We start from the raw sequence: 12,493 nt of genomic DNA, 5'->3' as shown, positions 1-12,493 counted from the left end.
AACAAGTGGAATATGCAACAACAACAGAAAAGAAGAAGAAGAAGAGTTTCACTGTACTGTACTGTATTTGTGAAAATAAAGGCTTCTTCTTCTTAAGCGTGACTGCAAAAAAAAGAAGCAAGCCTGACTCATAAATGCAAATCAGCTCTGAGCGTTCTCTTAAAAGAACGAGTTTGAACAGCTGACTCATTCGCAAACGACTAATTCGCACATGCCCCTGAAATATAGCAATATACAGATTTCTTTTGTGCTCATAAAAATGCATCAAAGTGCACTATTACAGTTATCTGTATAGGATTTGTCTGCTAACTGACAAAACTGTGTACAGATATAGTTCAACTGACAGAAAACTACAGAAATCGACCAGAATTAAACATTAAACTAGTATGAATATTAACATACAGCGGGCACCACATGAAAAATATCAACTTAAGTTGATAGTTAACTAACAGCACGTCTCAGCTATAAAAACAGATCTGACAGTTAGCACTTTGATAGGTGAGATTTCAAAGCAACATGAAGCAACTAACAGAGTTTCATAACGGTCAGAGAGTGGGTGCCCAAAGTGCAGAGGCATCAGTCAAAAAAAATGGAAAAGTCTCCTAATGTTATAGCAACGTTTGTCAAATGTGGACAAATGCCACTGGCAAAGAGGAACAGTGGTCTCAATTTGAAGCTTACTGACAGGGCTAGATGAACACTTTACAGGATAGTTCCTAAATGGCCACAAAATGAAACCACAAAAGAATGAGCAATTTTATGTCCAAATGTACATCAAGAATTTGACAAAGCTAGAGTTCATAGCAGACAGGCCATTCAGAAATCTTCTGTATCGAAGGCCAGTGTTTGAGGATCACTTGGTGGAAGCAGCACAAAACTTGGAGTGCTGTGCAACAAACTAAATTAATATGGCTTGATGAGTCAGCTTTCAGAATAAATCTAATGTCTGGATGGATTTATTATCAGACCAAGCCAAATGATGCTTCAACTCACAACGTCCAACTGTTAAATAAGCTGGGGATCTACAATGGTTTGGGCAGCCATCTCGTACAAATAATTGGGTCCCGTGATTGCTTTGAAGAGTCATATAATAGTGAACCAGTATGACTCAATTTGACAGGATCAGATTCCCCTTATGGTGCAAATACTCTTTCCTAATGACATTCCCATATTCCAGGGTGATTAATGTCCCCATCCATACTGCTAAAATTATTCAGAAGTGGTTTGATGAACACCAGGATGAAGTTAAGTGCTTTCAATTGCCTCTCCAATCACCCATTATTAACTTTTAAGGGACGATCTGGAGCATAGACTACAGTGTAGATATCCACCTCCTTCATCTCTCAAAGAACTGGGAAGAAAAAATAAGTCCCATCCAATCACGAACCATTCAGGAACTGTGTGATAGCATTCCAGGATGGATAAAAGCTGTTCAGACATCCTTATTGCTATGAATATATTGCTATTGGTTTCCTTTATTGTGTCCACCCCTACATAATTAAACCAGTTTGTTTGTCTGAGGAAATAATAATATAGGCTCACAGATTTGATGTGTTTGAATAACTGGTTTTGTCTGGGAGATATTCCTCTGTAGGCATGTTTATTGTATTATCAAGCCAAAATTAATTCTAAGCTGCCATTTTATTACCCTTTTGGTTCATTTCCCTGGTCATATTGTGTCACTCTACAAAAATATCTTATTTTTCTGGAATTATTCATCAAATTTGATGACTGATTTTAACTACTACACCACCATGTGCACACGGATGGGGGGACTTGATGAAATAAACATACACCCAATTATTAAATTCGAAACAAAGCAAATGTTGGAACTCAGATAAATATAATGCTAGTTACAGCCAATCTTGTCAAGGGAAACCAAAATCTTTCCATGGACCTCCATTGTCTTGTAATTAAATCTCGCCCCTTCCAATATGGCGGACTCTGGTGCTGTGGTGAATAGCAACAGCGGCTAATACGCCGTGTAATGTTTCCTACGTTTTTAAATGCGTGTAGATATAACTAGATAACTAAGTTAGCTAGCCGCGCATAATTATTACTCGAAAGTCGCCGTAGAAGCATATCGAGCTACTTTAGAACTTTGATTTAACTATTTCGGGAACGTGGTAGCGTGGCCGAGTGGTCTAAGGCGCTGGATTTAGGCTCCAGTCATTTCGATGGCGTGGGTTCGAATCCCACCGCTGCCAGACTCTCTTTTCACCGAAACACACACTCAATGACCACTTTATTAGGAGCACTATACTAATACTGGGTAGAACCTTCATGTGCTCTCACAACAGCCTAAAATTCTTTGTGGCACGGATTCCACAGCATTACTTTGAGATTTTGGTCCATGTTGGCATGATCACACATCACACAATTCCTGCAGGTTCGTTTTCATGCTGTGAACCTACCGTTCTATCACGTCCCATACTGTAGGTGTACTACTGGATTCAGATCCGTGACTGTGAAGGCCACTGGAGAACACTGAACTAACTGTCATGTTCATGAAACCAGTTTGAATAATATAGTACTGTTTTAAGTAATACTGATGATCATGTTGAGTAATATAGTACTGTAAGCACTTTATTAGGAACACTATACTAATACTGGGTAGGGCCTCCCTTTGCTCTTAAAACAGCCTCAATTCTTCATGGCATGAATTCCACAAGATTTTCTTTTGAGATTCTCGACTTTTGCTTTGTTTCACGCTGCGTTATCATGCTGGAAGTAGCCATTAGAAGATGGGTGAATTGTGGCCATGAATGGTTGCACATGGTCAGGAACAATACTCAAATAGGTGTGGCATTCAAACGATGATTGATTGGAAAAATGTAGCCGGTCTGATGAATCTTGATTTCTGCTGAGGCACACAGATGATAGGGTCAGAATTTGGCACCAACAGCATGAATCCATGGATCCAACCTGCCTTGTGTCAACAGTCCAAGCTGGTAGAGATGGTGTAACGGTGTGGGGAATGTTTTTTTTGGGCACACTTTGGGCCCGTTAATACCAGTTTTGGTGAACCTGTGCTCGCTGTAGCCTCAGCTTTCTGTTCTTCTGTGACAGAATTGGAATCTGACGTGTTATTCTGCTGTTGTAGCTCATCTGCATCAAGGTTTGACATGTTGTGCATTCTGAGATGCTTTTCTGCTCACCACAACTGTACAGAGCTGTTATCTGAATTACTGTAGCCTTTCTGTCAGCTCGAACCAGTCTGGCCGTTCTCCCTGTTGACCTCTCTCATCAATGAGGCATTTCTCTCCGCAGAACTGCTCCACACTGGATGTTTTTTCTTTATTGCAACATTCTGAATAAACTCTAGAAACTATTATGTGTGAAAATCCCCAGCGATCAGCAGTTATAGAAAAACACAAACCAGTCCTTCAGGCACCAACAATCATATCACAGTCAAAATCATTGCGCTCACACTGAGGTTTTATGCATTGCACTGCTGCCGCATGATTGGCCGATTACATAATTTCATGAATGAGTAGGTGTACAGGTGTTCCTAATAAAGTGCTTCATGATCCTGCTGAACACTGATTCGTTTGATCCTCCGAAGCTGATTATAGACCATCGATTAGATAATATCTGATAATTATCTGTATTATAAACTCCCAGATGTTTGCTTAATGCTGTCATTATGTTGGCTAATAACTTCCTGAATGCAGAAAATATAAACATCCTTCTAAAAATAAAATCATTATAGTTTTACATATTTAACTGTCTTTTCTCAACCTCGTTCTCATCATGTATGATACTAACTGTAACATGTTCTCGTTTCTCTTTATGAAATGTAATTATTTCATTAATGTTGACATTTAATTGTTTAATTATTGTTTATCAACAGGGATGTATAAAGATGAATACGAATCATCTTTTTAGAAGAAAAGAGGAAAGAAATTTCTCGCTTTTTCACTGCTTTTCTCTAAATGCTGGCTGTTGCCAAGGAAACGGGACCGATTCATACACGGATGAATCTCGCAAATAGATGGATAAATCTGAAAGTGGCACAGGAGTTCAGCTATAAATAACAGGCTGAGATTTCATCCTGGAGGAGAAGGACAGTGCTGGTATTGTGGCTTGAAAAGACTTTTCCTGTGCAGCAAGAACACCTTTTCAGCTTGGCCAGGCAATATCGTCATTGTCACCTGCTTTTACCTTTAAGCCAAAAAAATGAGCACTGTATTTAAGTCATTGTTTTTACATGCCATGACATCGAGGATAACCATCACAAAGACGACATCAAAAGAACAAAATAGAACTGGATTCTTTAAAAACAATGATCAGTAGAAGGCAACACTGAACAAATAAGTACATCTGCGCCAACGATACAGTGCAGCTCTAATACACAAGTCTTGACATAGTGCATATAAAATCTTGTCGTTTGTCTTTGTGGGTCAGTTTTAGAGCACGTTTTCACTTCGTCAGAAAGGGAACGCCATGCTTTGCGCAAAGTTCTATAGCTTGCGACAGACACGTTAGCGACGATGCTTTTGGTCAGCCAGGCAGACAGACTTTCCCAGCAAACAACAGTCCAACGATTGTGAAAAATATTGATAAGACAAAAAGTACATATGAAGATCCCACAACGGTGCTGTTGGGTAACTTATAAGGTTGTCCACCAACTTCACTGACATAAAATCCGGTTGGAAATATAAGAGCTGCCAGACAGAAGAGGACCACTGAAACAGAAAAGACAAGGTCGTTAAAAAACAGCATGCACTTTTCAAAATCAACTGAATGCTGCCTATTTATTTGTTGGACTGAACGAGGCTAATGCTTCCAGAAGCACTACTCACTTCCTGTGAAAGCGATCCAGCGGGCGTACTTCGCCGTCTCCTGATGCCAGTGTGAAAGCACCAACAGGGCGCAAGTGATGGACAGTGAAATGATGCCCAGGATGATAAAGAAGAGAGTTGCGAGCCATTCTGGGGAAAGGCTCGGGGATGAACATATCCTGTCCCGACCATGAATCGTCTGACACTGCCAAACCAGCCCCATGGTCAGGGCGCCTGGATTGAAACACACACACAATTATGTTTGACAGTTCGCTCTTTATAATTCATGTGGTGTGTAACTTCCCATGGCTCATGATTCACCTGTTGGAAACACTATTATACATTATCCCTGGGCTACATTTATGTATGTGGGTGTTTTTATCCCCCCCCCCCCCCCCCATTCATTCTACTCAGGCTGCTGTATGACTCACTCGCCTGAAGCGCACAGGAGAATCAGCATTGCTTAATAAATCCCAAAATGGCTGGATTACGCAAGGCACCACATGGCTGATGTATAATAACAACCCCCCGGCACCGACCCTGACCCTAACCCTAACCTGAAATCAAGCCTTCCGGGTGCAGGTCCCCACAAAACTGAATACAAACGCATGCTCCAGCCCTCAGGTTTAGTTGCGGTTCAGTTCTTCCTAAAGGATGCTTGTCACCCTTGGGATTTGTTCTGGACTGAAAGTGCTAGCTATCTTTTGTGCTTAAAAAACAAACAAACAAAAAACTCACATGATGCGCACACTCAAACATAATGCCGCTCTTAACAGTCCTCGCTAGTATCAGCTCACTAATTAGCCTAGATATCTAGATTAGATATATTATTATCCTCATTAAGAAAGATAACATAAATACTGGTTTAACTCTGGCAATAAAGAGGTTGTATGTCTGCACTGTAGCTTTGGAGTAAATCAAGAGAATAGGGATTATACCTGTGTGACTTGAAAGGGCAATGTCACGTCACGTACCGGTGAATGTCTCGAAAATAGCCAAATTGCTACATTTAGTTTTATTGCAACATTTTAATATTAGCAATCATAAATAGTAGCATAGGAGGCACAGTGGCTTAGTGGTTAGCACGATTCTTTGCACTTCCGGGGTTGGGGGTGGAACCCGCCTCTGCTCTGTGTGCACGGAGCTTGCACGTTCTCCCCGTGCTTTGGGGGTTTTGTCCGGGTACTCCGGTTTCCTCTCCCAGTCCAATGACACGACTGATCGTCATTTCCAAAATTGTCTGTAGTATGCGATTGTGGCCTGCGATGGCTTGGCACCCTGTCCAGGGTGTCCCCCGCCCTGTGCCCCAAGTTCCCCGAGATCTCCAGGCTCCCCCGTGACCCTGTGTAGAATGAGCGGTACACAAAATGGATAGATGGAAATGGTAGCATGTCATGAATCGCTGTAGATTCACGCACAAACTTGTGACATGATTGGTTGCGCTATCCAACTACGCTTGACATCCCCCTCTGCTTTTCTGAAAAGTTCAAACTTTTTTGTATCCGGTGTGACCGAAAAGAAAAGAAAAAAATGACGGTGTTAGCACATTTTAAACCATCTTTCCATCTTTGCTGACGGTGAAGAAAAATAAATCCTATCAGAATTAATCTTGAACAAATTAGTCTTAATAAAAAAACGAGTAAATTACATTTCCCCTTTAAATCTCTGTGCTGACTCAAGAATCCTGTAAGCTTTAATAATGTAATACCGAGTGCTATAATGGAAACTTTCCCAGAGGCAGAATGTCTTTATTAACTGTGTGTGGCACATCCTGTTCATTTCCTACACAGTAACTAGAGTGTAATAAGAAAACATAGGTACCAGGAAGTCTGTCTTTGTATACAGACTGGAGACAAATTAATGAAAAAATAAAACTGACTAGAGGAGTGGAGAAACATAACGAAGACAGATGCTTCTACACGAGTGTCCTACATGATGCAATTCATTTCCTGCCATACTCTGTGGCATGTATGAAAATACTGCCCAGACCCAGTTGACCATGATTATGGATAAATACAGCAAGAGGAACATATCTATGCTGAGATGAGAGTTTATTGTTGGGACAGGAGCTTCAGTCACAAAGTTTAAATGATGAGTGTTTCAATAGGAATGGTGACTGAAGTGACATCTGGATCAAGTTCTTTGGGAAAGACATCAGTAAATAGAGCTGGAAATTCAATCACTGTGACGCTCTTGCATTAGAGTGATATGGCAGGAAACACTAAATTGACTGAATGTAAGTCCACAGAGAGGGATATTATAGCAGAGTGTATCTGTTTCATGCTCCAAATATTCATATTAGTCTCTGTATCTTGTTTTAAAACTGAAGTGGACGTGGCCTAAACCAGAAGGCTCTTTTCTTTTGCATAGGATAACTGGTTGGAACCGTGTGTGGGACTTTTTTTTTTTAAATACTGCTCATGCAGTTATTATTATTTCTTGTACCAAAAAGTAGTATATATTGCACAGAAAAATATATTTGTATAGTAGTATGTTTCGTATCCAGTTAATGTTAATATGAGCTAACATCATCAAAAAAAGGTTTATATTAGGCCTATATATTACCAGTTTGATGTTCAGTGAAGTAGAAATGTTTTTTGTTTGTGGTAAGTGAATGTGAAGCCTAACAGTTCAGTCAATTAATTCTGTCAATTAATTATAAAGTCAATTAATACAATTCAGTCAATTAATTCTGTTGATATGAATTAATGACATTCAATAACTTAATATTCAGAATTGAGTTCATGTGTTAATGTTAATTAGAGTGATGTGTTTTGTGTTTATGAGACCAGTCACTGTGATATGACTTGTTGAAATGGAGAGAATAAAGTTTTTATTTACATTTCTTTCAGAATTGTGGAATTAATTATTATTCATTGTATAGAAGGCATAAAAGGCAGAACAATTGGTATCGGTTATCATATCGGATGATACCACTCTGAACATATACATACATATATATATATATATATATATATATATACACATATACACACACACACATATATACACATATATATATACACACATATATATACACATATATATATACATATACACATATACATACATATATATATATATATATATATATATATATATATATACATATATACATATACATATATATATACACATATACATACATACATATATATATATATATATATATATATATATATATATATATATAAATATATAAATATATAAATTTGACAAACAACTGTGTTCATGTAAAGTTTTATATTTTTATAAGTTTTATATCGTTCGGCTAATCGATTAATCTCAAAAAAAAAAAAAAAAAAAAAAAAAAAAAAAAAAAAAAAAAAAACCACACCCGATTAATTGATTATGAAAATAATCGTTAGTTGCAGCCCAAATTTGTACCTTTAATGAGCATCATTATAGTGCAGTTACTGACCACAAATGTTATTCAGTGTCATAAGATTTTTTTGAGCAGTCATTGAGCTATAACGATGTCCCTAAAAGATCATCATTATGATTACATTCAATTAGTTTGTTTAATCACATTGTACTGCCGCCCAGCTGTTACGGACAGAAACAGGATTATCGTGCGTTTTTCCTTTTTCTGTCTGAAAGCTAGTCAGCTCCACTCTGAGCTCAGGCACATGGAGGTGACAGCTGCTGAACAGGAAGTACTGGGAGTTTACTGCAGGATGAGGGAAAAAAAAAAAAGAGCAGATCTGGTTTAATAAGATAAAATGTCATTTTCACTATTCCCAGCATGATATTTGAATCATTTTCAGTGGAACTGTCAAAAGGTCATTTAAGGCAACGTTATTAATATGGCAGGATCAGTCGAAGGTTGATTGTACCTTAAATGATTAAATATCAAAGTCGTGCCAGTACTGTCTGGTATCCACTCAAAACCCGTGATCGCATCACACTGATCAATAGAAGTGTACCGATCACGGTGCGATTTTATTCAGTACATTTCCTCACCACGCTGAAATTCTTTCCTGGCTACACCACAGTGCAGAGCCACAAGTTCGTGTTAACCCAAGGCCTTTCTTTGTCCTGGGAGTTTCATAATGTAACTGCTCGCTCGCACCTGCATGACAGTAATGAAATCCTCTCGCTCACGTGACTCTTCTGTCGTGCCCCACGAGATCCCAGTCTCGATGCAAACCTCTCGTTTAAACCATATTTCTGGCAAGATTTTTTTTTAAAAAAAGAAAAAAGAAAGAAAAAGAAAGATCGCACCCTATTCATATATGTATCCGTTTAGAACACATTATCTGTTCGACCCTACTAATGTGTTTGTATTCGGTTCCCTCCCTACAGTGCATAAAACCCTTATTACAAAAACAAATGCACATTTGAGAGTTTAGTGGTGCAGAATCCATCAGCACTGGTCTACAGATTTGTGGAAAAAGAGATCTGGTCAGATGAGTCATCCTTCACGGTATTCTTGACAAGTGAACATGCGTGATGATGACGTCCATCACATCCTGTGAGGTCAGTCGACTGGTTAACGGTGGTCTCCCACTGTTTTGCTTTTTTTTTTCCCCCTCTCTGAACAAACTGGATTTTCATGAATATCACCATTCTGAGTAAATGCTCCTGCTTGTTTACAACCCGGGAAACAGATTTAAAATGGGGTCCACAACATTGGTGAATATATCTGAATCCATCCCAAACTTTGACTTTAACTTCAGCCCTGAACTTTGTTATGTATTACATTATGATTTAGTTTCTGCAGTCCTTGGAGAAATTTTTAAATTGGGTGTCTGGGCTTGACCACATGGTGGCATTGGGGTCGCAGCTGCCAACCCTTTAATATCCTGCCACACCAAATCGGTCTTCAAATCAAATCTCTGGGATGACTGAGATGTCTATTAGTCTTATTCATTCATCTTCAATAACTGCTTTATCCTGGTCTGGGTCACGGAGGATCTAGAGGCAATCCTGAGAACACTGGGTGTGAGGCAGTAATACACCAGTCCTTCACAGGGCATCACACCCACAAAAAACACACTTTTAGAATAGACAATCCACCTACTGTCGTGTGTTTTTTAAGAGATGGGAGGAAACTGGAGGAAACATGCATATACATGCGCTTCCCACTGCACCACCATCGTGTCCTATATTTATAATATTTATATTATATTATTTCATGTTTGCCTCACACCCCCGCGGCTACGGGCTCGAAACCAGCCTCCGCCAAGTGTGTGCGGTTTTCCCTGTGCTTTGTGGGTTTCCTCTGAGTACTCCAGTCCAAAGACATGCATTGTAGGCTGACTGGCATTTCCACACTGTCCGTAGTGTGTGTGATTGTGCCCTGCAATGGGTTGGCACCCTGTCCCCAGTGTCCCTCACCTCGTGCCCCGAGTTCTGTGAGATACGCTCGACGCTCCCCACGACCCTATGTAGGGTAAGCGTTACGGAAAATGGATGGATGGATATTATATTTTGTATAGTATGCTAGTATTACACTGAGATTACAGTTTGTTTGTTTTTTTTTTTTTTTTTACACGGTCTAATTTTCCACACATTCACACTGGGAAATGTGTTTAATTGGATAAAAAAAAAAGCTGCTTTGTATAAGACGTAAAGGTACCAAACCCTACTTTTCCTTGTCACTGGAGCGGTACCATCAAGAGTACATCGGTGTACCTTTAATCATCTTTTACAGGTACTTCAATGCTCCTTAAAGAATCATTATGTACCGTAGATTAGTTGGAAAGGTACAAACGACGTCACCTTGATGGTATCACCCCGGCAACAAGGAAAAGTACCGTTAGTTACCTTTATTTCTGAGCGTGTGTGTGCGTTTCTGTAGGGTATAGCATTTGAGCAGTTTGAGCCGGGGTAAATATCTATTTTAAAAAGCTAACTGAAAAGCTCTTCCAGACAACAGTGTATAGTGTCACCTCTGTTTCAGTCAGTACTGTGGGGTTTGCTGTAGGTATCTTGATCGAATCAGTAACTATAACGTTATTACGGACCTGTATGCGACCACTCAATTTTACACCCGGAAACAAATCAGATCACGCCCTAGAAGTAATTTAGGTGGTGCCACTTATTTCTCCTAGCGATGATGTGGTCATAAACAGCTACACTTCTGAATTTTGGACAATTTGTAATGACTGTACGAGATGTAACGGGATGCACGGATAAAAAGTTTGAGCTGGAGAGATGGATGGAATGCTATAGTACACTAGTAAGAGTAAGGATAAAGGTAATAGCAGCTCAATAATAGGAGTTAATAGTGTTATGTTCATAAACATATACACTTTTGAATCCATTTGTAATGATTATAACAGGATGTTGAAGGGGGTGCACGGTGACTTAGCGGCCAGCACATTTGCCTCCGGGGTTGAGGGTTCGAATCCCGCCACTGCGGAGTTTGCATGTTCTCCCCGTGCTTCACGGGGGTTCCTCCGGGTACTCCGGTTTCCTCCTCCAGTCCAAAGACATGCATTGTAGGCTGATTGGCGTTTCCAGAGTGTCCGTAGTGTGAGAATGTGTGTGCGATTATGCCCTGTAATGGGTTGGCACACCGTCCAGGGTGTACCCCATCTCGTACCTTGAGCTCCCTGGGATAGGCTCCAGGCTTCCCTGCAACCCCGTGTAGGATATACAGGAGGTACACAAAATGGATAGATGGATGGATGGATGGATGTACAAGGATGTAGGAGCAAAAAGTTTTAGCTGAAGAGATGGATGGAATACTACAGTATACAACCTGGTAAAGGTAAAGAAAGCTCTAGAGTAGGAGTTAATGGTGTTGTAGTCATTGACCAGAGTTCTTACCTTCTTCTTCTCCAGTGTTGATCCAGTCTGGGTTCACGACGCTGGCAATTGCAAAAATATCGGCAGCAAGAAACAGACATCCTGAAATAATGGTGAGTTTATCCATTTCCCATAATTTCTACAAAGCAACGGTGTGGCTCAGAGTCCGTCGAGTATTTATTTTCTCACGTGAAATTCTGTGATGCAACTTTCTCATGAGTTGTTTTTAACCTCACCACCCCATAAACCGGCAGCCATCAGACACATTCAGCTAATAAAGAAACCTCAGCAGTGAACTCACGGCGTTATGGAGGCGTTATGAAGCCCATCAGCAGGTGAACGCGCGCGCACCCTTTCTAGAGGACCGCTCAGCGCTCGTGCCTTTCATAACACATCATCGTGAATGATCTGATAACCGAATACGGTTGACTAACGCCACAAAAAAAATATCCTTATCTAGCCAAACCGAGTGCTTAACCAGCGCCTTGAATATTCCTAGAATTTCAGCGGATTTTCTGCTCTTCCTTTGTTGTGCAAACTGAAGGATTTCCACAGACACGCGCGGGTCTCACAACCATCGCGTGCACCTCGGGATAGCCACTTCTCGCGAGATTGTGTTCCCTGGGAAAAGAAACAACGGGATTTCAGTGAAGGGATGAAGGGAAAGGGGCGGGGGTCTGGACACATCAACGTCACTGTTGACGTCTGTTGCATATAACGGGGGACAACAACAACAAAAAAGTCTAAATAAAGTGCTTCCTTTAGTACGTTTGTGTTGAAAGTTCATCAACTACGGCATGTGCTAAAAATATTAAATAACCGTGACCTAATTATTAACATACATAAACACTTTAAGCGCTATTTAACTCATAATAAAGAGCAATTTTGTTCTGTCAGAATGCACAACATTGTACTTACATACAATCCACACAGCGATCCATTTTCTATAGCAC

At 40.0% G+C, this 12,493-nt stretch overlaps 1 protein-coding gene and 1 non-coding gene across 2 annotated transcripts; one reads left to right on the top strand and one right to left on the bottom strand.

Moving 5' to 3' along the window:
* Positions 1-2,125: 2,125 nt before the first annotated feature.
* trnal-uag (transfer RNA leucine (anticodon UAG)) lies at positions 2,126-2,207 on the top strand. The gene has a single exon. It is a non-coding gene; the product is annotated as a tRNA-Leu (tRNA).
* Positions 2,208-4,264: 2,057 nt separating this feature from the next.
* On the bottom strand, positions 4,265-12,135 carry mosmob (modulator of smoothened b). The gene is given in 3 exon segments (NM_001200748.1): positions 4,265-4,688; positions 4,806-5,018; positions 11,562-12,135. Coding segments are annotated over 3 exon segments (504 nt in total). The 5' UTR covers positions 11,668-12,135; the 3' UTR covers positions 4,265-4,503.
* Between the last annotated feature and the right edge of the window lie 358 nt (positions 12,136-12,493).

The sequence above is a fragment of the Ictalurus punctatus genome, chromosome 13 (genome assembly GCF_001660625.3).
Source record: "Ictalurus punctatus breed USDA103 chromosome 13, Coco_2.0, whole genome shotgun sequence".
NCBI classification, from domain to species: domain Eukaryota; kingdom Metazoa; phylum Chordata; class Actinopteri; order Siluriformes; family Ictaluridae; genus Ictalurus; species Ictalurus punctatus.
The sequence above is the reverse complement of the archived record's forward strand: the minus strand, read 5'-3'. Positions and strand labels throughout refer to the sequence as shown.